Here is a 25,438-nt window from a genome sequence, read left to right as displayed (position 1 = left end):
GATATACTTACCAGCAGCAACTGCAGGTTTCTTCTGCACCGGAGCAACTCTCCTGGTCGGCAGTCTCCGCCTCTTCGGTTCACCACCACCAGCAGCTTTCTGCTCTGGCCCCCTTTTCTCTCCAACAACGGGGGGAACCACACCAGTTCCACCCGCGGCCGCACCACTACCTATAACACCCAAACCCTCAAGGGTGTCAGATACTACGACGTAATCGGTATATCCCCGAGAACAAGATTGATAGGTACCTGCGGCTTCGAAAACGGAAGAAGGGGCAGCTGAGCCTTCAACACTCCCCTTACCACGACCCCGCACAGTCTTTTTTACCGTTTTCTTCTCCACAGTCTTTTTGGGGACGCGTTTCTCAAACTTCCCCAAATCCGCAAGGACACCTGGATTCACACAATCAACAGAACCAGTCAAAAAGATAAACTGAAAAAACTAATGCCACGTAAGACGTACCTCTTGCGTCCCCCGGAACCGGGGCTTCCAGCACCGCTTTTGATGGTACGCGGAAGTTCTTCAGAATTTCAAGGTTGAAACCTTTCTTCAGCTCAACCGCGATCAGTTCAACCTGGCCCTTGAAATCAGGCTCAAACATCCTCCACAAGCCAACCGCATCCGCTGATACATGCATGCAGGTTATCACAAAGGCTTAGAAAATAAGGAAAATAACAAAGGGTAACGAACTTACCACCACCCTGTTCCCGCAACACGGGTCTTTCCTTCCTATCCGGTCTAGAGAGCATCATCCGCAATATCCATAGTTGGTCATTATCCAACTTCTTGAGTTCAATAGGCCGCAGCCTAGAGAACCAGTCCGCGGTCTTTGCGGAAGCAACAGGAATATCTTCATCGGAAACTCCAACATCGACGTTCCTGAAAGACATGTTAGCATAGACCGCACAGGCTTTCACGTAGAAGAACCTCTTCTTCCAGCCTGTCACACCCTTAGGGGGTGTCATCAACTTCAGACTCCCATGCCTTTGAGTGAACGAGAAAAAACCGGTGTTCACCGTCAACTGGTAGAAACGCCGGAAATTCTCCACTGAAATGGGCAGGCCATGGGCACGGAATGTGTACTCAAAATTCCGAATTCGGAACATTCCGAAAGGACTAAGCTGGGAGATATGGAGGTGATAATACTCCAATACCTCCGCCACAAACACCGTCACCGGCAACCTAAGGTTACCGTGGGTGAAAAAATCCGCCCACAAGGTTATATAACCGGCCGGAGCATTGGCACCGGTGTCCCCCACTTGTGGGAAAGTAGCATTCCAGTCTTTGGCCATCTGAACAGTGGCCATCAGGGTTTTAAAACTACCTTTTGTCCACTTCAACACCGGTAACCCACCACCGGGAACATTCACATCATCATCCTCGTCTTCTTCCTCAGCCACTATCGGCTGTTCAGGGGTTTCACCCTCCACATTGTGTGGACTAGATGGTTCAGCCATCAAAAATATCAAAGAGACAGAAGATGGTGAACAGAAACACTAGAAACCTCACCGGAATTTCAGAAAAAATCGTCGGAGAAAACAGATGACAACTTTCTCTCAAACGGCAAATTTTTTGAATTTTCGACAAAGTGAGAGGAAACCACAAACGGTTATCCCCTTATATACCCATCGCAATTAATGCGGAGGGAGAAAGCAAATCATCACGTTCAAAAAGAGCGTATCTTGCAACAACACGTGTCGAGCGCCGTTTTAGCTGACGGTTATCACGCGCGCGTGGCCGCCCACGCGCCTGACAAAGAAGACGTTTACACTCCCTGCTACAGTGCATTTAATGCCTCGGGCAGTGCAAATGTCCTTTCATTTCAGCACATGCAGAAACGACTCACCAACTTCTACCAACTCACACGTGCGATCAAGCCACGTAGGCAAGAAAAAGCGACAACATTATCCAAAAAACATAAGCGGCATGCGGTTTTTCTGGTTTACCGCACCATAACCCATACCGCATGTCGTTTTTTTATATACCCTAAAAAATAGGTAGAAATATATCTATCTATGCTATAAAGGGATATATTACCTTTTCCGCATCACTCACGAACACACGTGAAATATGCGGAAGTGACACACATGAACCCATTCAGATGTGTCAGATGCTCAGAACCAGTGTTGTTCTTTGGACTGAACCGCATCTCAGGAACAGGCAAAGCGCATTGCCCTCCTTTTCTTCAAGCTTCAAATCCCTCCTGTCCGGTTCACAACCACAGAGGGTGCATGAACAACTTCTTCAGAAGAAAGAAGGAACGGAATCTACGCGCCCGCACATCAGCAGCCCTGACTCCTGAACCTTCAAGAGTTACATCCGTGCAACAAGCACACTTTGAGCGAATATGGGACTGCAACATCGCAGACACCCATAAAGAGCTACAGACATAACCATAGCTTCCGCAGAGTGGTTGCTACGGAAGAGCAAAACTCACTCCACATCACCGAACGAGGCTACCTCGTTGTAAACTCGGTATTGGAGCGTGAAGGTAAGTGGCTCCAGAAAGAACGCAGATACGTGCTCTAAACAAGCACTTATCAAGCAGCAAGTGTCCGAACAGCGGTAACAAGTCTGCCTATGACTTTGTTTACCTGCCAACGGACCGCGGTAACAAGTCTGCTTAGGACTTTGTTTACCTACCAATGGATCGCATGGAATAAACAACGATGGGCATCCCCTTGCCTATGACCATGTTTATTTACCCATAGTCTAGATCCACATTGTTCGACCAAACACGGCCAACAATGACGCAACGAAGTAACCGCAAAGAACGTACGGTTACTTGAGAGCTATCAAGATGAACACGAACACCCAACAAAAAAGGGATGGTCATCTCATCATAGGATGCTGAACATAGAACTTGAGCAAAGTTCTAACACAACATCCAAAACCTTCAAACCTGACCGCAAAGGTTGGTTTACAAGTTTTTCTTTTCTTCTTCGTGCACCATTCTGGCAAATGGTTCGAAGAAGAAACCACCTCCAAGAGGTTCGAAACATGTGCAAACCTTCGAACCACCATCCAAGAGGTTGGTTCGAAGTTTGTGCAGCATTACGATGAAGGTCCCTAACAGGCCTTCAACACAACAACAGGTGGCAACCCACCTGACGACATGCACCGGCTGAGAATTTCGCATCAAGCGAAACCCCGTCACCGGTACGGAAGAGGCATAGCCGGATTTTTTACCAGATCACCAGGTTGATCTGGCCTAAAATTTTCTCCAGACTGCCACACTACCTTCCTACACCATAAGTCCAGTACTCCTCCCACGTGCAACTTGCACAAGGGAGCAACACTAGACTGGGGGGACTTGAAGGGGTATGGTCCCAAAACGACCATTACCCGCATCAAACAAACCCCTACCAGTAAGCAAACCGCACCCATGCGGTCACATCCTTCGAACCCATTCGGTTCGAAGATGAATAGCTTGACCCAAGTACGAAAGAAGATGAACATATCGATGCGGCTGGCACCGCATCATATGGCCATTTTCGTCACGACAAGGGAAGCGAGCAAATAGTCTCCACATACGATGATGCGGCCAACACCGCATCTCGCGTATTTCTTGATCACAAGTAGGAGACGCGGTAACTTCAGACGTTACCGCATGCAGCGATGCGGCTCGCACCGCACCCTGCATATCCAACAAGTGGACTGACACGCCAGGCAAGTGGCTGACACCACGAGGCAAGTGGCGCCGGCGACAGTCCCCTGTCAGAGCTATTAAAGCAATGGGCTGACGTGGCGTAACCCCCACGGCCGGCGAGACTGACACACCTGCAACGGTGCAGCTCGTCGTCAGCCCATCCATCAATCTCCTCCTTCACTCCTCGGCTATAAATACCGACCCCAAACCAGGTTTGAGGTATCTCTTCACAACTCTCTAACTACTACTATAATCTTGCTTTGCTTCCCAAGCAAACTACTGATTCTCACGCCGGAGAGTGGTAACAAGGAGCACCCCCCACCCCATCCTCCTTGTTACGAGTCACGGCTTGTTTCCTTGTGCAGGAGATCATCCACCGGTGACCCAGCCAGCGATCTCCGAGAGGAAGGGATTAACCCTTCTTGACAAGACCAGTGTGTTAACCCTGCCCGGTTAACCATTGTTTCATCAAACCCTAACTTGGTGGCTAAGACATTACCAAATATAATTGTAAGATAATTAGGAAACTTAATCAACTATGACCAACTTGTCAACATTGATCCCTCAAGTTTACCGACTTGTGACTTGAAGTCCTTTTTCACCCTTTCCCATCACCGACTTGTGATGAGTCGGGAATTACCGCCAACAACATGAAACTGATGAACCAATTTCGACTAGATAAACCTTGGAATTTTATATCAGATTCGTATATCGTGAGAATTTACACCCTTAATATTTTGTAGGTTTTTACAAAGCTATCTTATTTGGATCATTGTAAACAACAACAACAACAACCATCCCAACAAAATAAATACAGATTTAAACAACACAAAATGATGCATAAAAAACAATTAAAACATGCAAAAAGTTGTACCCAATTCATATAAAATACTCGTTCCCATTTTCTTTTTTACACGTATGCCTTTTGGAAAGGAGAAACTCGAGTATTTTATTTATTCTTTTTATCACGTATAAATTTTGAGAAAAAAAGGAAAAAATCATGATAATAATTACTCTTATATAATATTGTTTATTCCATACAAGATCTTACTTTATAGTAACAAAATTTTTCATTTCACACTTTTAAAAAAGTATTATTATAATTATAAAACAGTATATTAATAAGAGCTATACTATACATACACCGAAATTTCTAATCTTAAACGAACGTTAACAACGTGGAAATAACCATTTAGAATTCAGGATCTATGATTTGACATAAAATACCTTAAACGACAGTTTATTTCAAGCTAAAAAAGTCGTTTGACAAAGGTGTGAAATTTGAAAGCAAGGAATGTAAATATATCTGACCCCCGTAATAGATGCATAAGAGCATTCTCACCAGAATCTCTATCTTCCTCTATATAATTTAACTAAAAATATATATTTTTTTAAATTTGATTTTTTTATAGCATCTCACATCTAAGTCTTCATCTTTATCTCTATCTTTTTTTTAACAACCAACAAAAACACCATTTTATTAGAAACTAGCAAGGTACTAAACACCACATGCACACAAAGAGAAAACAAACTCGAAACACACAAACAGGCTGTAGCCGTACAAAAAAGTTACATCAAAAAGTTAAAAAATTCTCCGATCACTCCAACTCCACCCAATCTTATTTACAACAACTTATTTTCTCATTGAGCAATTAATATAGCAAGTTTTAAAATTATTTTATTAAATTGCCTCTGTATATTTTATAGGGTAAAGTTCTTGTACAAATAATCTTAACATACTAAACATACAAATTGAAGGAAAACTCAAAAAGACAAGGTGGCATTTTTGTAATTATCAATAACTATCAAAGTTACTCTACAAATATACCTAAAAAAACCTAACCACTCCCCCCACCCCCAAAAAAAACCTAACCCCCCCCCCACCCCCCAAAAACCTAAAAAAAACCTACCCCCCCCAACCCCCAAAAACTTAAAAAAAACCTAACCCCCCCCCCACCCAAGCTAAAATGCTAAAAACTAAACCCCCCAAAAAAACCTAAAAAAATAAAAAAAAACACACAAATTATTTTATTTTATTTTTTTAACATTTTTTATTAAAAAATCGATACTTTTAGTAGCAGCAAAAAAAAAAAAAAATTTTTTTTTTTTTTTTGCTAACGAAATGTAGCGATTTTTTAATAAAAAATGTTAAAAAAAATTTGTGTTTTTTTAGGTATTTTTGGTTGTAACTTTGATAGTTGGTGGTAATTACAAAAATGACACCTTGTCTTTTTGGGTTTTCCTTCAATTTGTATGTTTAGTATGTTAAGATTATTTGTATTTGATCTTTTGCCATATTTTATAATAAAAGTACGATTTAGAGGATCCAAATACTTTAGAAAAGTATGCCTTTAGAAAAAAAAGTCGTGTGACATATGATTTTTGACAATAAATAGTAGTGTGACTGCATAACGCATTATTTTCAATATTATTTAGGGAATATTTCACAGAATAGTAACCAAGTTTCAAAAGTGTTCTAATTAGGTCACTGGTGTTGTTTTTGTCCCAGTTAGATAACTTAACATTCAAATCGAGCCATGTCCTTTTTTCCATGTGTCAAGAAAAAAATGGAGCATAAGATGCTGGTGTCGAATTATTTTAATATATGAAATTATATTTATTAAAAATGAAAACCATTTAATTACATTAAAAATTAAAAAAACAAGTTACAATTCACGTCATCACTCGATGTTAGCATCAAATAAAAGAGAAAAAAGAAACAAAAATCCACATCACCACGGTTACCTATGAAATTCATGAAAAGACCCTTAATTTTAATGAAGAATGAATGTTGAGTGACCTGATTAGAACACTTTTGAAACTTGAGTGACCTAATTAGAACACTTTTAAAACTTGGTTACTATTTTACAAAGTTACCCCTATTATTTACTCAAAACCCTGGCCTATATATACGCAGAAAATATTTCAATCTGGTTTTCTTCTTCTATCGTCTTCCGATTTCAACTCTTATTTTGCTTCATTTCACCTTCTGATCTGCAAGATCCTCATCCTCAATCGCAATCGCAGTCATCGATCACCTGCTGCACGGTGTAATTCGCCGTTTGACCGCAATTTTGACTCAATTTTGACTCGATTTTAGTCATTGTGACTGAATTAGGGTTTTTGTTCCGATATGGAGCAACCAGCAGCACTCGTTGGTTCGGAGATCCATGGATTCAAAACGATGGAAGGTATATTGACAGTTTGTTTGATTTTTTATTTTGAAATTTTGTTGTTTATGTGTTTAGGTTTTTGAATTGGAATTGGAATTGAGTTTGTGTTTGTAGTTTTGTGCTGTTGAAATTACTGTTTGTGCTTACTTTTACTACTTTTGGTAACAGATTGTGAGAATTGTGGTAATAGTTTGATTATTGTTGGTGTTTGTTGTTTATAGAGGGCAAAATGGTAAGTTTAATGAAATATTGGTGGTTGTTGTAGGTTGATTAGTTGTTCATACTTGTAATTGGAGCCTCTAAATCGTACTTTCTTAGGGGCTGTTTGGCAACATCTGAATGGTTAAGTGCTGAGTAAGAGGTCTGAACCAATAATTGCTGAACCAGTAAGAGGTCTGAACCATTAAGAGCCTGTATAATGCTTAACCGTTCTGAGGCAAATGTCTGACCAATTCAGATTAGAGGTCTTTACCATTCAGACTTTGTATATATCTTAACCATTCAGAGGCAAATGTCTGAACCATTCAGACATCTGCTCATAAAACAAACAGTCTGAACCATTAAGTGCTTAACCAGTAAGAGGTCTGAACTAAGAGCCTCATTAAGAGGTAAACAAAGAGAAAGTAACGAAAACAACTAAAACTCACTACATTGGAGCGTTTGTAATAGAGAAAGCTTTATAGAAAACTAAAGTGACTATTATATCTAGAGCCTTACTATTCATCAATCCATATATTATTGTGAGTGTATATAACTGAAAAAAAAAACTATAAAAGAACTGTTTGTTAGTAAGATAGAGATGGAGAGTCGGATGTCGGATGTGTGATGTTTTTAAAAAATAAACAAAGTTTAGAAAAAAGGTGTTTTTTAGTTAAATTATTAATTATATAGATAGCGATAGAGTCTCGGATGAAAATGCTCTTAAGAAGCTAGTTGACCATATATTCTTTTTAAATTGTTTTTTATTTTTATTCTGTGAATTTTGGAACCATATTTTGTGCCTAGAGGTTACTTGATTAATAGTTTTGCCTATATAGAACAACGGTTTGCTGTAAAAAAATCAACTTAAAACAATGAAATGTTTAGTGGATGAATAATGAGTTACAATTCACAAAGCTGCATTAGAAGTTCATGGTACACGTATTAGATTACATTTCATCTTAAAAGATACCGCTAAATACAAAATTTTCTGTTTTTCCCTTTGGTAATTGTTACTTATAATTTGGAACCCTAATTGTGGTATACTACTGATATACAAAGTTTATTTATTTTGTCTTAATTTGACAGATCTGGATATGCGTAACATGATGGAGGAAGCAAAAACAAGATGGCTTAGGCCAAACGAGATTCATGCAGTACTTTGTAACCATAAGTATTTCAACATCTGTGTGAAGCCTGTTAATCTGCCATCAAGTAATTATAAAAAACACACATCTCATATCTAATTTCGTATTTACTATTTCTGTTCTCAGCATAGGGGCACATTCAACACATAACCAGTTTTAAGTAGGAAACCATGAGAACCACGATAAGCAGTTGTACATAGTTTACTAGTTCTGATCATATGTAGTTAGAGAGAGAAAGATAGGTGGTTATGCAGTTACATAACCGCCTTCTGTATTACATTTAATGCAATAGGTACTTGTGATCTTGGTTTTAAAAAGCGGGAGGCGCACAAAAGCGACGAGGTCTAAAACCGAAGCGCGAAGCACAAAGCGCAAAAGCGGTGGGCTTTTCGTACCCGAGGCGCAAGCTAATTATATATACTTTTCTATATATCCCATATGTTTTTAGCTTTCCATACCCAAAATATAGCTATAAGTATGGTTTTTATATGATTTTAGCTGCATGTACAAGCCAAAAAACCCAGGGTACAACTGTTAGATGCATAAAAACGCCTTGGGTACAAGAGGCGCGCACCTCAGGCCAAAAAAGCCCAGAAAAATCCCCAAAAAGCGCGCTTTTTTGGCGCTTTTTGTAATTACTCTAGGCGCTGAGCGAAAAAGCCCCAGAGTGTCCGCCTTGTTGCGCCTCGCGCTTAAGCACGCCTCAGGCGCGCTTTTTAAAAATCAAGCTTGTGATTAGGGGTGTGATTTTCTGACACGACACGAACACGAAGTTTGCGGGCTTGGGTTTAGTCTAAACGGTTTTTGGTCAGTTTTAGGTTGAACCCACGAACCCGTTTAACTAAATGGGTCCGGTTCGTGTCAATCCAGGCAGGTTAGCGGATTGACCCGTTTAACCCATTTGTATTTTGTTTTATATTGTCACAATATGTTTTATGTCATAATTTAAATTGGGTGGGTATTTTATCCTATAATTATAACTTAAAAAGAGAAATTGACCTAAAAAATTATAATTAAAATGTAATTGTATTATATTTTAGTATAATATAAATTTTAATATATTAATTTGCAAAATAAAACATTTGGGTTGAACGAATATTCGGGTTGTGTTCGGGTTCATATGTGACACAGTTTTTGGGTTCAGGTCGGGTTCGTCAAAAAATTTTGGGTTTGGGTCGCGTTGCGTTGCGTTGTACCCGCCAATCCACGGACACAACCCGTTTAGCACCCCTACTTGTGATTATCTTGCAGTACTCGACTTAAAATTGGTTCAGTATTGAATGCCCCTCTGTTATAATATATGCTATTGTTGTTATATATGTATGCTATCTAATCTTTTTCTTCTTCAATGTAGGTGGCACAATTGTCCTTTTTGACCGGAAGATGCTCAGAAACTTCCGAAAGGATGGCCACAACTGGAAAAAGAAAAAAGATGGAAAAACTGTAAAAGAAGCTCATGAACACTTGAAGGTGAGCTTGTTAAAAAGTGTCAACTTTGGGTTCTTTTGTATGTATTCTTCCCATCTACTTTAATACGTTGCTAAATTTTGTATATATAGATCATCTGACATAGTTGTTTTATGAGTCACATTTAGAGTACCGAACCGAAAAAACCCGAACCGCATAAAAAACTGAACTGAAATTTACGGTTCGGTTACGGTTTTGCATTTTATGAAAACCAAAAAAAAAAAAAAAAAAAAAACCGGACCGAACCAAATAAACTAAAAAAATCATTTTTTAATGTTTGTTATATATTGATTTAGGAATTATTAGTTTTGTTGTTGAATGTTAACTATTTATAATAAAAACATTAACATGTCTATTTATCTTTGAAATAATTTATCCACTGCTGCACGAAATAACAAAATTTAACATAAAAATTAAATGATTTTCAAAGTACTATAAAAGAAAATGTCTTAATAAAAACTTTGAAAAAACATAAAAATAGATTAGAAGTTAGGTTTATGTGAACGATATTAATTAAAAAGCTTAAACATAATAACTTAAATGTAAACATCTAAGAAAGATTATTAAATCTTGGATTATACTTTTAATTTTTTTATCTTACGTAATTTTGTTCCAAAAACCGTAAAAACGGAACCGTTGCTAAAACGGAAACCGAAAAAAAAAAAAATGAAACCATACGGTTTTCAATAACCGAACAAAGCCTTATTTTCGTTATTTTTTAAGTAAGCTTCAAATGCTGTTGAAACAGGTTGGTAACAATGAAAGGATTCATGTATATTATGCACATGGTGAAGACCGGATAACCTTTGTTCGTCGATGTTACTGGCTTCTTGACAAGTATGTAACAACCAACTATATCATAAATATTCTCAAAATGTTTCTTCTACTTGTAATAACAATTCCCGTTTGTGTTTAATTTCATCATGTCACAGGAAATTGGAACATATTGTACTTGTTCATTATCGTGACACTCAAGAGGTTGGTATGGAGGTTATATTCAAAATTATGATTTGTTTTTACACACACATATATATTATGTATCTTACGCGCCTATACGTTACGTATCATGTAGGCACAAGGTTCTCCCAGGATGGTTGTTGATTCCAACTCAAGTTCGGACCCACATACATCGTCTAATCTGTCTGAAGAATTTGACGGGGTTGATCAGGTGTACTTTACTGGTGTGTAAGTTTTATCGGGTAATATGAAGAATATTTAATTACTATACATAAAACAATATTTCAGATATTCAGTTAAAGAGTAGAATAGGGGATATCGGTTTCTAGCGCGTAATTCTTCCAGTAATTTTATTATTCTCTGATTTCTCTCCTTCCAATAAAATTGCAAATATTTGTTTCTTGGATGTCTAGTATGAATTGCAAGTTTGCAACATCTTATTTGGTAAAAAAAGTTCAGTAAATATTTTAAGTGTCACCATTACAGATTTTTTGAAAACTTTTCAGTTAAAACGGACAATTGTTTGTGTGGACCAAATTGGAGCGGGTTGGTTTGATCCGAAAAAACTTTTGTATTTATATTATTAAACATAGATGTACAATACTTATGCTTTAATTTTAAACACGTATATACATATATGTATAGTTAAAGATTCATAATATACACATATGTGTATATATATATATAAATATATATAAATTACCCTGACAGAAAAAGCTGCGATTTTTCCCAAAAATGCATTTTTTTGCTTTTATTTATTTATATTTTTTTGCATTTTTGTTTAGAAAAATGTATGGTCCAGAATTGTTCACAAGGTTCTCCATTACCCTAGTGATTCTCACATGATCCTAACCCTATATATATAGTGTATATATATATATATCTGTGTGTGTGTGTGTGTTCAGTAAATGTGTAATCCTTAACAAAGGAGGCTAAATGCTTTCTTTTTTTGTTCTTTCTATTTACGTTATTCAACAGAGCCTAATGAGACGGTAATAAACCATGAGATGAAAATTCATGAAATCAACACACTTGAATGGGATGAGCTTGGGATTCCAAATGATTCCAACAAGTTGATTATATCTGGAGGTAGTTTTTTATTTACAATTTTTCTTTTTCAATGACAACAATCATGTTATTTACATGTGCTCATTTATTTTATGCAGAAAATGTTGTACATTTTGATCAACCTGACCAATATGGGTTAAATGGATCCGTAGATAATGTACGTAGTGCATCACTTGGCCGTTTGCATTGCTTTTTCTTTATCTTTATATTATATAAGTCCATCGGTTTATTGCATTAAAAGAGTAAAATGTCATTTGTGTCCCTGAGGTTTGGCCAGTTTTGCGACTTTCGTCCAAAGGTTTGTTTTTTAGCATCTGGATCCAAAAGGTTTGAAATCTTGCCATTTTCATCTGGCTCGTTAACTCCATCCATGAAATGCGGAAAAACAAACCTTTGGACGAAAGTCGCAAAGCTGACAAAACCTTAGGGACGAAAATGGCATTTTACTCGCATTAAAAATATACTTATGGGTGACTTTCGATATGATTGACTGGTTCAACTTGTTTGACCTCTTTCCTTTTAAGCTATTGAAAAAGAAAAAAAATCCTTACTCGTTTGACTAATAGAGTAAGGTTATTGTACAAATGGGGTTTTAACATACAAATTGGCTTAACGTGAGAAATGAAGGAGTTATTTTTTTGATTTTTTTTTTCATTTTATTAAGCACGTATTTTAGTCCCAAAATCTAAAACAAATTCATGATTTTACACTAGTAGAGTAGAGTAAACAAAAATTACATAATTACTATACTAGTGTAAATTCACGATTTTTTTAATTAATTTTTTACGTTTTGCAATTAAACAGCATACTTAAGTAGATGGAAAAAAATAAAAAAAAAAAAAAGAAAAAAGAAAAGAAAAGCTCCCTTCACTTCTCATGTTATGGCCATTTTGTATGTTAAGACCCATTTGTATTTGATCCGTACACATGACTTATAACCTGAACCGATCCATTCATATGTAAACGGGTTGAATTTGTCACCGCTGTTCTTAATTGTCAATGGTGCGTCTTTACAGAGCAACTCTTCCTTGGGGAACAAGTTAACTACGGAATATTTTTCACCGACCCTTCATCATGAAACAGTCCGAGAAGGTAATCATATTGCAAGCGTCGGACTTGGTGCGTTAGACGTGATGCGAAAAGATGGATTGCCAGCTCAGGAAAGTTTTGGAAGATGGATGAATTACATTATAGCCGATTCTCCTGGATCGATTGATGACCCGTTTTTGACTCCCGAACAGTTGTTTCTTGGTCAATCGTCAGTCGGAACAGTAAATGGCAATCACCATGAATCACAAATTTTCAACATAACTGAAGTCTCGCCTTCGTGGGCTCTATCAACTGAAGAAACAAAGGTGGTATTTTTTTCCTTTATAGTGAATTGCCATTTTTGTCCCCAAGGTTTGGCTACTTTTGCGACTTTCATCCAAAGGTTTGTTTTTCCGCATCTGGGTTCTCGTGGTTTCAAAATCTTGTCATTTTCGTCCCTGAGGGCCAAACCTTGAGGGACGAAAGTCGCAACAAATTGCCAAACCTTAGGGACAAAATGGCAAGATTTTGAAACCACGAGGACCCAGATGTGGAAAAAACTAATCTTTGGACGAAAGTCGCAAAAGTGGGCAAACCTCAGGGACGAAAATGACAATTTACTCTTCCTTTTATTTATGCTTACCAGTTACAGAATGGGCTAATTGCATAAAAAGGCTAACTAGGTTTGGTCAAATTTCTATTTTCATAACCGACTTTTTAGGCTAGAAAAAAAATGTTATTTAAAAAAATTAATTTTTTTGGGCATAAATTACCAATATACTTTGTCATTGTACATATTTCTTTTTTACATATGGGCTTTCTGTACCATTTGGGTCATTATGTGGAGTTGTAAAAGTTTTTTTTTTTACGTTTAGGTCATCCCTTAAATACCGTATAATGATCCAAGCGGGAAAAAGAAACCATTTTTAATAATTCAAATGACTGTAACTAGACAGAAGTGAAAGTACACGAGTATTCTGTCAAATTAATAAAAAAACCCCAAAATTATTTAAAGCAAATAGAAACTTGACTAAAATTGGTTACTTTTTTATACAAATTTTCTCTTTAAAGTTTAAACATTGTTCAATATTGACATCAGTGTTCTTTCTGCAGATCATAGTGGTCGGTGTTTTCAAAGAAGAACGTACACACCTAACAAACTCAAACCTATTTTGCGTTTGCGGCGATGTTTGCGTACCAGCAGAAATTATCCAAACAGGCGTGTTTCGGTGTATGATCACTCCACAAACCCCAGGAATCGTAAATCTTTTTCTCAGTTTAGATGGCCACAAACCGATCAGTCAACAAATGGTGTTCGAATTCCGGGCCCCACCTACAACTACGTCAATTCCCGTTTTAGACGAAAAGCCCGACTGGCAAGAACTTCAAAATAAAATGAGACTAGCTCATTTGCTTTTCTCTACTTCTAAAACCCTTAACATTTTATCTAGTAAAATATCGCAAAAAACCCAAAAGGAAGCAATAACATTTGCGCAAAAAACACGCCATATTGTCGATAGTTGGGATTATTTAGTAAATTCGATTAAGGAAAAAGGAATACCGTTTCAACGAGCTAAAAATAGTTTATTTGAGCTCACTTTGCAAAATAGATTGCTGGAATGGCTGTTGGAAAGAGTGTTGGAGGGTTCTAAGATTGTTGATCGTGATGATGAAGGGCAAGGTGTAATTCATTTGTGTGCGGTTTTGGATTATAATTGGGCCATCTACCCGTATTCTTGGTCGGGCCTATCGTTGGATTTTCGTGACAAATTCGGATGGACCGCACTTCACTGGGCTGCACACTACGGGAGGTACGTTTCTTTAACTAGAGTAATAAATAATAATAAAGTCGTGTTATTGGTGTTAGGTGTACCCTTTTAGAAATTTTCTTGTAAAAAAGGAAAGTAACATAGAAAAACGAGTAAAGTACACGGATGGAGGCCCTATAGGTTACCAAAATTTTGGATTTGATCCCTAGCTTTCGAAAGTACACGGATGGTCCCTGTGGTTTGCATTTTGTAACGCATTTAGTTCCCAACTTTTTTCCAAAAGTACATCAGTTACCAACACTTAGGGTTTGATGACTTGATCCCTAGCTTTCCAAAGTACACGGATTTTCCCCTTGGTTTGCATTTTGTAACGCATTTAGTCCCTAGCTTTTTTTTCCAAAAGTACATCGATGGTCCCTGTGGGTTAGCAAAATTTTGGTTTTGATCTCTAGCTTTCCAAAAGTACACGAATGGTCCCTGTAGTTTGCATTTTTTAACGTATTCAGTCCCCAACTTTGCCTATAAGTACATGGATGGTCCCTGTGGTTTGCACTTTGTAACGCATTTAGTCCTTAACTTGGACCTACTGAAACCTTTAGATTTGTTAGCTGGGGACTAAATGCGTTACAAAGTGCAAACCACAGGGACCATCCGTGTACTTTAGAAAGCTAAGGACTAAATCTAAAATTTTGGTTAACCACAGGGACCATTCGTGTACTTTACTTTATTAAAATCTAATTATTTAGACTGCAAGTCGCAATAATCCGATAACCAGATTTATAATTCACATTTAAATGGTCCCTCATATCACTTTATTTGTGGAGCAACTAAATTTTCTCTATTCAGGCAAAGGATGGTTGCGTCTCTTCTATCAGCAGGGGCCAACCCGAATCTCGTAACCGATCCCACATCAGAAAACCCGAGCGGATGCACCCCTGCTGACCTTGCATCGAAGAGCGGTTTCGAAGGTTTAGCCGCTTATCTTGCTGAAAAGGCACTCGTGTCACATTTCGAGGCCATGACTTTAGCTGGGAACGTTAGCGGCTCGTTGCAAAGCACAGTCCCTACAAATGACGATAATGCCCCTATGCTCCCGCTGAATCAAGTGACCGAGGAGGAACAGTATTTGAAGGACACACTGGCGGCTTATCGAACGGCTGCTGATGCCGCAGCCCGTATACAGGCTGCATTTAGGGAACAATCATTTAAACTTAGGTCAAAAGAAGTTGAATATTCTAATACTGAAGATGAAGCACGGTGTATTATAGCGGCTATGAAAATTCAACATGCGTTTAGGAACCATGAAACGAAAAAACTAATGGCGGCTGCTGTACGTATACAATACCGGTTTCGTACTTGGAAAATAAGAAAAGATTTCTTGAATAAACGTCGTCACGCCATTAAAATTCAAGTAAGTTCTCTCTCTCTTTTTTTTTTAACTGTTTTTACATCTCCATTTGATAAACTTGTTTACATGTAAACTAGTGCGCTCCGCAGCGGGTTCGAAACATAGATAAAAATAAGCAAAGCGCGAGAGTTAAAGTTGTTTAATGTTTTAGCTAAGGGGCTAAACATGTCATTATTAAAGTTGAGGGACTAAACATGTCATTATTAAAGTTGAGGGACTAAACATGTCATTATTAAAATTTAGGGGCTAAAATTGTTTATTATTAAAGTTGAGGGGCTAAAGTTGTGTTAGTTTAGGGGCTAAACATGTCATTATCAAAGTAGAGAGGCTAAAGTTGTTTGATGTAGTTAAGGGGCTAAACATGGCATTACCAAAGTTGAGGGGCTAAACATGTCACTATTAAAGTTTAGGGGCTAAAGTTGTATATTGTTAAAGTCGAGGGACTAAAGCTTTTAACAGTTAAGGGGCTAAACATGTCATTACCAAAGTTGAGGGGCTAAACATGCCATTAATAAAGTTGAGGGGCTAAAGTTGTTTATCGTTAAAATCGAGGGGCTAACGCTGTTTTAGTTAATGGGCTAAACATGTCCATACCAAAGTTGAGGGGCTAAACATGTCATTATTAAAAGTGAGAGGCTAAACTTGGTTAATGCCAAAGTTGGGGGGCCAAAATAGGTTGATGGGACAAAATAGCATATTTATCCAAACATTAGAAACTGGTTATTGCGAACTTCAAACGGATTATTCGGTGACATTTTTTGTATTTTCTTTAATTCAGGCGATTTTCCGAGGTCACCAAGTCAGAAGACAATACACCAAGATATTATGGTCTGTGGGAGTGGTTGAAAAAGCGATTCTTCGTTGGCGGTTGAAACGAAAAGGTTTGCGAGGTCTTCAAGTGGATAATAAAAGTGATGAAAAAGACGAAAACCAAGAAGATAATGGCGAAGAAGGGTTTTTTCATGCGAGCCGGAAACAAGCTGAAGAACGTGTAGAGAGATCGGTTGTTCGCGTGCAAGCCATGTTTAGATCAAAACGAGCTCAAGAAGATTATAGTAAAATGAAGCTAGAACATATCCAAGCATCGGTATGTATAATCTATCTTTATTATAAGCATTTGATGACGCTAAATGGGCAGGTTGATGATGGGTGTTTTTTTGATGTCCGATTTGAATTTTCGTAATTATTTTTAGAGTTAATTGCCCGGATGGTCCCTGTGGTTTCACATTTTTTCACGTTTAGTCCCCACCTTTTGAAAATAGCAGGTATGCTCCCTATGGTTTGTTTTTTTGTTACTCAGATAGTCCCCTAAGTAGATGTCAGTTAGTTTGGAAATAGCAGGTATGCTCCCTATGGTTTGTCATTTTGTTACCCGGATAGTCCCCTGAGTAAATGTCAGGGGACTATCCGAGTAACAAAATGACAAACCATAGGGAGCATACTTGCTATTTCCAAAAGGTGAGGACTAAATGTGAAAAACCGTGAAACCACAGGGACCATCCAGGCAATTAACTCTTATTTTTAAATATAGTTTAGAAAAAATATCAGTTTTCAAAGTTGTAAATAAATTACCTATTTGGTACCCGTACCGTATCGATTGTACTTATTTGGTACCCGTACGAGTGCTAAAAAAATAAATAAATAAATAAAGTGGTACCAAAGCAGGTACGATACCAAAATATGTGTACCGTACCAATATATTTGGGTACGGTACCAATATATTTGGTACGGTATTTAGTACCCAATTTTGTTCAAATTCGGTACCGGTACTGCACCGATCCCGCCCCTAGTCTGTTTACTTAACCGGCATAAAAGATAACACACAACCCAAATCGACCCATTTATAGGCAAATGGGTCGAAATTGCCACCGTAGCGATATTGACTAGCATAGACCTCAATGCTTCTGTTACCATTTTGTTTTTTTTTTTATTGTTGCAGCTCGAGTATAATGAGAGCCTTGACCCTGCAACTGACATGGAAAAATAGAATGCGAGGCTGTTTGACCGTGTGTGTTCGTATTTGACTTTTTCTCACATCCTGTAAATGAATATATTATGAAGGTATCTTGTCTATAGTTTTATGAGACAGATTGCTTTCCAGTTAGATGGTAAGTGAGAACTAATGAATAATTATCGACGGTAGTCTCCCTTTGGGTCAAACGCCCGTTTCGGGCTGGTTCTGATGCAAATGAGGAGTTTGACTGCTAGAAGTATCGTATTGTGGTTTTAATCTGTGGCGATATTTTATGAACACGAGGGTTGTTTGGTTTGTTTCGTTTAATTTCTTGTTTAAGAGTAGTTTATGTAACTGAATATCAAACATCCATAATTGGAAGTAGAAATATTTAATGGTTGATCCTCATGAGTTCTGGCTACAAATTGTTTACATTGATGTTTTGAGTTGATGAATGGAAGTTATTGTGTTAAATGTGTTTTAAGATGTGTATTTTGGATGGTTTATGAATATATATTTGTACTAAAAAAAGGTGTATTTTTAAAAATTCTCCACAAGTTTAACTAAATCACCAATGGGGTAGGTGGCCACATTGGCAAATGTAGCCATTAGGAACACCTAGGCGGAGGTATTAGGTTCAAGTTTCACACATGACAGGACTAAAGAAATTTACCTTTAAAAAAAGTTTTAACTAAACCGAATAGGAAGTTATTGTGTTAACATCTATATTTTTTATACTTAGGTGTGTGGCTTCGAAATCGAATATTAGGTGGTTGGGGGAAAGACTTGGTGAACCTTGTGACCCAGGTTCGATTCCTGCTCTCCCCATTATTTTTTGCGGCATCCAGGTGAAGGGCGCATTATTTTCTGCGGCATCTAGGTGAAGGTCACATTATTTTCCGCGGCATCCAGGTGAAGGGCAAATACGGATGGCGCCGGTTCGACTTGGATGAGAGGCGATGTTTTACCGATTATTCCACTTCGTGTCTTCGGGCGGGTGGAGGTCGGGTTTTCGCGCATCTGGGAGAGCCAAGGGGCTGGCGGCGGTCGAGTAGTCGACCTTGGCCACAACGCTCGGTGTCACGGTGGTTGACACGTCCTTCCTTGCCGTTAAAAAGAAAAATCTTATTGTGTTAATGCCTACAAAAGTTAGATTCTTTATACTTGATTTATGTTTAACCCTACAAAAGTGGCTTTTTATCTGAAAGTGCAATTAGTATCATTAGCCATCCCTAAGTGAGTGACACCAAATGGAAGCACTTTAGTCCCATTTTTACACACATATACACATATGTATTCTTGCATGTATGTCAACCATGCAAGAATTAACATTTCAAAATTAATATCATCATTTGGATTAAAGTTATTCACCCATGTAACTCGTTTATTTCATATGGCCACATAGTACCCTTGTGGTCCATTTGATCACACGTTACATTTGTGATCTGATCACATACTACCCTTGTGACCATTTACTTTATCTGATCACATGCTGTTATTGTGATCCATTTATTTATCTGACCACATGCTTGTGACCATTTACTTGATTATTTAACCACGCGGTCATAATCATGAACACATGTAATCTTAATTTATTAATTAATCACAAACACCCATATGATCTCAGTTTATTAATCAACCACGGAATCTCATATGGCTATGATTACATACAAACCATGTGATTGGAATGAAACCATCTTGGTGATCCCGTTATTCACCCTTATGGTCTATGCATCCAACTCGACCACGTACAACCCTTGTAGTATACGGTCCCTATCGCCACTTTTAACATACTATGGTTTTTTAATTTGGAAGTCGTGGTGGTTAGTCTTCAACCGAGAACCACCACGACCGATGTCTATTTTAACTTATAACAATCACATATCACCAAACCAATACTTCCAAAGACCATCGGTATGGCCACTACCACCAGCACAATAACTCTCATCTCTCTCAACTTTACATAAAACACATCACCATACACACACAAACATGTTGTTTGTGACTTTAACATGAGACCCAAGGTTTGTATACATACTATTTTTTTACAAAATGTTGATAAGTTTGGTGGATTTGAAGTTTGATTGATGGCAATGCAGGCGACAACAATTTTTGGTGTTGAAATTTCTATACGGCTCGTATAACATAGTTCGGCTAGATGGCATTTTTGAGCCCTTCACTATCAATAACACCCGTTCATAGACTTTATAAAACATACATAAAACGTTTCGTGGAATGGAAGTTGAACCAGAACATCTTTTAATTATACTTCTAAATGGGATTTTATATGCGTAGGTCAAACCGACAACAAATTGACCATTGAACGTACTCAGAACTGGACCCGGTAAAAAAAACTCGGAATTGGTTTTTTTAATACCCGGGTATTCTATACCCAAAACCGAAACCAACCCTACCCGTAGGGTATGCTTTTTGATCTCAACATCTAGAACCGGAACCGATCATACCTGATAAATACCCGAAACCTAACAAGAACCAGAACCAGAACCGACTATACCCGGCTATACCCGATACATGATTCATATTTATCTTTTAAATTTATGTTAGTGCATCTATTTTAATTTTTATACATTATACAATGCATATTTAATGACAATAGAAAAAAAAAGATGAGAAAATAGAGTAATAAAAACGCAACAGAGTATTAAAAAACCTGAAAATATGGAATAGAAAAACCCGAAAATATGGTATTTTAATACTCAATTTCTTAAGAATCGGAACCGAACCTTATCCAGAACCAGGCTCATAGGGTATGGTTTTTTGATCAAATAACGAGAACCAAATCTAAACCGATTATATCAGTTCCAACCCTTGAAACGAGAAAACCAAAATCAGTTTCATAACCAAACCGGTTATTAAAAATTTAAAATACCCAATATGTCCACCTCTACTTTCATTATCCATCAATCCTTTGTGGTGACTGGTGGGTAAATGGATACTAGTGAAGTATTGGGCCGAGCCCAATTTAAGAGGTCCATTTGCAATTTAGGGTTTTTAAATAGAGACAACGACCCATTTCCTTCTTTCTGTCCACCATAAAAACCCTAATCTCTTTCTCCACCAGCAGCAGCAGCCAAACAGGTATCACTCTCACCATTTTTTCTCAATCTAAAACCCTGGTTCCAGCTTCTGATCTGTACATAAGTTGAGTATTATCAATCGATTTGTATGTGTGTTAATTTGTTTTAATTTTTGGTGAAACTAGTGCGTGAGAAATGGCGAAATCGAAGAACCACACCGCACATAACCAGTCTTACAAGGCTCACAGGAACGGCATCAAGAAGCCAAGGAAGCACCGTCACACTTCCACCAAAGGCGTATGTGTTTTTTCTTTTTTTTATTTGCAATTTTTTCTAATTTGGGTTTTTTTAGTTAGGGTTTTGGTTGCCTGTAATTGGTGGTTATTTTGTGCAATCTTTCTAAATTGAAATAGTTTTCTGAGATTTAGATGAAAAGTTAATTGATTCAACCGATTTAATTAGCGAATTTTAATGATTATTTTCAAGATTTTTTTATAGTGATTTTAGGTTTTGATCTATTATTTGTCAATTTATCTGCTTGTTTTGATATGATAATGTCTGAATTTTGTTTATCTTTGTGTTACGGCGACCTAAGGCGCAAACCAAATGGCTTTGTGTGACATAAGGCTCAGGGTGTACAAAAGTCGCAGGTGAGGCGCGCCTTTTAGCCTAAAATTTGACCTGAGACGCAGGTGAGGCCCGCGCCTTTTGTACATGGGGTGTTTCTGTGCAGCTGAGTGTGGTAAAATAGGCTTTTTATGCTGTACATTTCTGTTTTTTCCTTTTAAATCATATTTAAAGCTTAATTTTAGCTAAAATCAAAGGTAGGGGATGCTAAAAACCTATGGGGTATATAAAATTATTTATATAATCACTTTGCGCCTTGTGTACGAAAAGCTTACCGCTTTTACGCTTTGCGCCTAGGTTTTAGACATCGTCGCTTTTGTGCGCTTCCCGCTTTTTTAAACCAAGGTTATGTTCTCATAATTTGGAGAGTTATTGGATTTTATGACCCCCAACTATCGCTTTGACGCCTGTCACCTCCAACTTAACACTTAGTGTGTCCTGTCACCACGTCGTTAACTAATCACTAACTTTTGATCTTGTTACTATACATGACACCCCCGAAAGTATAGTACCAAGATCAAAAGTTAGTGATCCGTTAACGACGTGGTGACAGAACACACTAAGTGTTAAGTTGAGGGGGACGGGCGTCAAAGTGATAGTTGGGGGTGGCAGCGACAAATAGCCGATAGTTAGGGGTAATAAAATCCAATAACCCTAATATGGAGGATATTTGAGATTGTTTGTCTATTTGTTATTTTGTTATGATATGATGCTGGTGAATGCTATTTTCTGCTTGTTTTAATATTGTAATGGGTGAATTCTGTTATCTGTTTTGTTACAATTTGATAATTTTGAGGTTGTTTTAGATTGTGTATCTGTTTTCAATTCAAGGGTGTATGCAGTTGTGTTTGATGTTATATTTATTAAATTTGTGTTTTTTTTTTTTTGATGCAGATGGACCCCAAGTTCTTGAGGAACCAGAGGTATGCAAGGAAGCACAACAAGCAGACTGGTGATTCTGCTCAAGAGGAATAGATGTTTTAGGGTTTTATTATTGTCTTTGTGTTTGAACTTTATTAATCTGAACTACTATATTTTCATTGTGACTTTTGAATCTTGTTAGATTCTATATTTTGATGTTATGGTTATTATTTCTTTTTTACTATGCTATCGCTTATCAATGATGATACTGCTTGATATCAGTTTATTTTTTTATTAGAGTTAATTACTGTTTTCGTCCCTGTGGTTTGTCAAAAATCACTATTTCAGTCCATTAGTTTAAAAATTGTGATTTTAGTCCCTATGGTTTCACTTTCGTAACCATTTCAGTCCACCTCGTAACCATTTCAGTCCCTGTACTTAACAGAATAATGGATTGAAATGGTTACGAAAGTGAAACCACAGGGACTGAAATGGTTACGAAAGTGAAACGACAAGGACTGAAATCGCAATTTTTAAACTAATGGACTGAAATAGTGATTTTTGACAAACCACAGGGACGAAAACAGTAATTAACTCGTTTATTTTTTTATTAGAGTTAATTACTGTTTTCGTCCATGTGGTTTGTCAAAAATTACTATTTCAGTCTATTAGTTTAAAACATGTGATTTCAGTCCCTGTGGTTTCACTTTTGTAACCATTTCATTCCACCTCGTAACCATTTCAGTCCTTGTACTTAATAGAATAATGGATTGATATGGTTATGAAAGTAAAACCATAGGGACTTAAATGGTTACGAAAGTGAAACCACAGGGACTGAAATGGTTACGAAAGTGAAACAACAGGGACTGAAATTGTAATTTTTTAACTAATGGACTGAAATAGTGATTTTTGACAAAACACAGGGGGGCGAAAACAATAATTAACTCTTTTGATTACTTGATAACATCTAGGGAAATTGGATTTTAATAGTGGCATCTTTTGGTAGTTGGCCTATAATAGTTTCACCTTTCAAAATCTCTGTTGGTAGTTCCGCCTTTAAAAAAACTTCTCATCGCACCTCTGTTAAAAATCATCAAGTTTTTTTTTTTCGAAATTTTCAAACTAATGCATAAGGGCTTTAGATCAGAACGAAGATATAAGTTGATTGATGTAAAACAAACCTCGGAATACGGTTGCATTGGCAGCCGCTCTATCCTCTGCCGTAGTGTGTTTTATGGCAAACGGTAGTGTGGTTGTTTTTTTGGTTGTGATCGACTTATTTTTTTATCTCCCAACAGGGATGCTCGTGACTGAGTTATTGGTATTTATTTTTATTTGTGCAGTAATCTATCAATCAATCATACCCAGTAAAATCCCACAAATAGCACAGCAAAGGCTTCAAAATTCATTTTTCATTTCATTGGATTATTTAAGTTTTATTCTACAGTTTTTGGATTTTATCAATTTGAAGTACATGTAATTTGTTTGTTCTAACATGTTATTTGATACAGAGTTCTATTAAACGATTGGGATAAATTTGTAGTAATATTGGAATGGTCTGGTGGTGGTTCCGGTAAGGTCACCAACTCCCCGAAGATAACAAGGGGTTCACGATGGGTGCAAACGTGGGTGACTTGGTTAAGATTTTGGCGCGGAACATGGGTTGAGTCGATTTATTGATCTGTTGAGAACTTTTTTGGTGATAAGTTGTAAAATATTGATTTTCTAAATATATTTGAATATTTCTCTCTGTATACAACAAGGGTCTGAATATTTGAGCTTGTTCGTTATTCATTTGATGAAGACGACAATGAACCACTTCTTGTGTTTGCTCAGACGATATATATCGGAAGCAAGAAGGCATCTTTTGAATTCAGATAAATCGTTTAGCACCGTTAAATTGTTTTATAGTTCACGTTAAAATGTTTTTTTTTATGAGAATATTATGTTCCATTATTCAGACAATAATTGCATGGAGGGATCTTGAGGATTCAAATGAACTTGCTCTTAGCTTTCAAGAGGCTGCAGGCTGCTCACACATATGGTACCGAATATATAGATCTTTTATATATTTATTTTCCTTTTAAGCACTTTTTTATCCATATCGTTATTGTATTAACTGACATTTTATTTTACGCAGGAACAATCGTTGCAATGTGCAGCGAAATCTACATTTTAGTACTATCTCCGGTAAGCAACTATGATTTTATTTTTATTTTTTATCATTCTTCAGTCTCCGAATTTTAATCTTGCTTCAGTAATTGGTGATGAATTTGCAGCATTTATGATTGCTCATCTTCTAATTTGTTTCAATCCTAGTGTGGATGTAATGTAATGGTGTTTGATGTTTTCTTTAATTAAAATTATGTTTTTGATGCAGATGGATCCCAAGTTCTTGAGAAACCAAAGGATGCAACAAAGAGCAACAAGCAGAGTGGTGAAGTGAATCTGCTAAAGAAGAGTAGGGTGGTGTTTGTTTTTTGGCCAGAAGCACTTCTGGCCACTTATGTCTGCGCCGCGCAGACGCGCGCAGACGTTTGGATGTTGCAGCTTGTTTGTTTTCTCGCAGACCTTTCATTAAAAAAGGTCTGCGAGACCTCTTCACCACGCAGACATGTTTCATCCTCTTCCAACATCTTCCAACCTCTTCTCCTCTTCTCCCTCTGCCACCACCACCTCCACCTCCGACACCACCTCCTCCGCCGCCACCACCTCCTCTGCCACCACCACCTCCTCTGCCACCCATCTCTCTATCTCTCTCTTCAGCAGAATCAACCTCCGACACCCATCATCTCTCTCTCTCTTCAGCAGAATCATCTCTCTCTCTCTTCAACACAAATCAACTCCCAACATGTCAAAACCCACCACAGAATCAAGAGAGAGAGAGGGAGCGGCAGGAGAGAGAGGGAAAGAAGAGAGAGAGATCTGTGATGGCGGTGGTGCTATGGCGGTGGTGGAACCCCCAAATCGAACGAACCCCCAAATCGAACGACGGTGGTGCTATAGCAGATCGAACGAACCCCCAGATCTGTGATGGCAGTGGTGCTACGGCAGATGGTTGTGACGGTGGTGGTTGTGACGGTGGTGAGGCA

General features: G+C 37.6%; 4 protein-coding genes across 5 annotated transcripts; 3 read left to right on the top strand and 1 right to left on the bottom strand.

Moving 5' to 3' along the window:
• Positions 1-332: 332 nt before the first annotated feature.
• LOC118491714 lies at positions 333-4,261 on the bottom strand. Its single transcript, XM_035989744.1, has 3 exons — positions 4,224-4,261; positions 695-1,440; positions 333-624 (listed from the first exon to the last, which is right to left on the bottom strand). Exons 1-3 carry the CDS (start codon positions 4,259-4,261, stop codon positions 407-409), a joined length of 1,002 nt encoding a protein of 333 aa, XP_035845637.1. The 3' UTR covers positions 333-406.
• A 2,322-nt stretch (positions 4,262-6,583) lies between these two features.
• LOC110883618 (calmodulin-binding transcription activator 6) lies at positions 6,584-18,228 on the top strand. Of its 2 annotated transcripts, none has more exons than XM_022131343.2 (13): positions 6,584-6,840; positions 8,110-8,235; positions 9,523-9,638; positions 10,384-10,472; positions 10,568-10,613; positions 10,708-10,816; positions 11,571-11,681; positions 11,759-11,817; positions 12,677-13,015; positions 13,803-14,500; positions 15,305-15,869; positions 16,645-16,953; positions 17,806-18,228. In XM_022131343.2, the coding sequence occupies exons 1-13, from the start codon at positions 6,783-6,785 to the stop codon at positions 17,851-17,853; spliced, it is 2,673 nt and encodes an 890-aa protein (XP_021987035.1). In that variant the 5' UTR covers positions 6,584-6,782; the 3' UTR covers positions 17,854-18,228. The 2 variants fall into 2 exon arrangements, with proteins under 2 accessions (XP_021987035.1, XP_035832062.1); XM_035976169.1 differs by lacking the exon at positions 17,806-18,228 and adding an exon at positions 17,371-17,750 and having other exon boundaries at positions 6,587-6,840; positions 16,645-17,045.
• A 2,555-nt stretch (positions 18,229-20,783) lies between these two features.
• Positions 20,784-22,590, top strand: LOC110883626 (60S ribosomal protein L29-1). Its single transcript, XM_022131349.2, has 3 exons — positions 20,784-20,919; positions 21,044-21,155; positions 22,380-22,590. The coding sequence occupies exons 2-3, from the start codon at positions 21,054-21,056 to the stop codon at positions 22,458-22,460; spliced, it is 183 nt and encodes a 60-aa protein (XP_021987041.1). The 5' UTR covers positions 20,784-20,919; positions 21,044-21,053; the 3' UTR covers positions 22,461-22,590.
• Positions 22,591-23,027: 437 nt separating this feature from the next.
• Positions 23,028-25,438, top strand: LOC110883639. The gene is made up of 3 exons (XM_022131357.2): positions 23,028-24,390; positions 24,487-24,536; positions 24,727-25,438. Exons 1-3 carry the CDS (start codon positions 24,269-24,271, stop codon positions 25,275-25,277), a joined length of 723 nt encoding a protein of 240 aa, XP_021987049.1. The 5' UTR covers positions 23,028-24,268; the 3' UTR covers positions 25,278-25,438.

The sequence above is a fragment of the Helianthus annuus genome, chromosome 1, assembly GCF_002127325.2.
Source record: "Helianthus annuus cultivar XRQ/B chromosome 1, HanXRQr2.0-SUNRISE, whole genome shotgun sequence".
In the NCBI taxonomy this organism is placed as follows: domain Eukaryota; kingdom Viridiplantae; phylum Streptophyta; class Magnoliopsida; order Asterales; family Asteraceae; genus Helianthus; species Helianthus annuus.
The sequence above is the reverse complement of the archived record's forward strand: the minus strand, read 5'-3'. Positions and strand labels throughout refer to the sequence as shown.

What these genes read in the sequence shown, in the direction of transcription:
- LOC118491714 (XM_035989744.1), bottom strand. Translation starts at nt 4,261, where the DNA reads ATGGGAAAGGGTGAAAAAGGACTTCAAGTCACAAGTCG. An exon ending in GGACTTCAAGTCACAAGTCG is followed by an intron (nt 1,441 to 4,223) that starts GTAAACTTGAGG and finishes TGAACCATCTAG; the next exon opens with TCCACACAATGTGGAGGGTG. An exon ending in GTTGCGGGAACAGGGTGGTG is followed by an intron (nt 625 to 694) that starts GTAAGTTCGTTA and finishes TGCATGTATCAG; the next exon opens with CGGATGCGGTTGGCTTGTGG.
- LOC110883618 (XM_035976169.1), top strand. Translation starts at nt 6,783, where the DNA reads ATGGAGCAACCAGCAGCACTCGTTGGTTCGGAGATCCATGGATTCAAA. An exon ending in TGTTACTGGCTTCTTGACAA is followed by an intron (nt 10,473 to 10,567) that starts GTATGTAACAAC and finishes ATCATGTCACAG; the next exon opens with GAAATTGGAACATATTGTAC. An exon ending in TATCAACTGAAGAAACAAAG is followed by an intron (nt 13,016 to 13,802) that starts GTGGTATTTTTT and finishes TTCTTTCTGCAG; the next exon opens with ATCATAGTGGTCGGTGTTTT.
- LOC110883626 (XM_022131349.2), top strand. Translation starts at nt 21,054, where the DNA reads ATGGCGAAATCGAAGAACCACACCGCACATAACCAGTCTTACAAGGCT. An exon ending in GTCACACTTCCACCAAAGGC is followed by an intron (nt 21,156 to 22,379) that starts GTATGTGTTTTT and finishes TTTTTGATGCAG; the next exon opens with ATGGACCCCAAGTTCTTGAG.
- LOC110883639 (XM_022131357.2), top strand. Translation starts at nt 24,269, where the DNA reads ATGTTTTTTTTTATGAGAATATTATGTTCCATTATTCAGACAATAATT. An exon ending in GCAGGCTGCTCACACATATG is followed by an intron (nt 24,391 to 24,486) that starts GTACCGAATATA and finishes TATTTTACGCAG; the next exon opens with GAACAATCGTTGCAATGTGC. An exon ending in ACATTTTAGTACTATCTCCG is followed by an intron (nt 24,537 to 24,726) that starts GTAAGCAACTAT and finishes TTTTTGATGCAG; the next exon opens with ATGGATCCCAAGTTCTTGAG.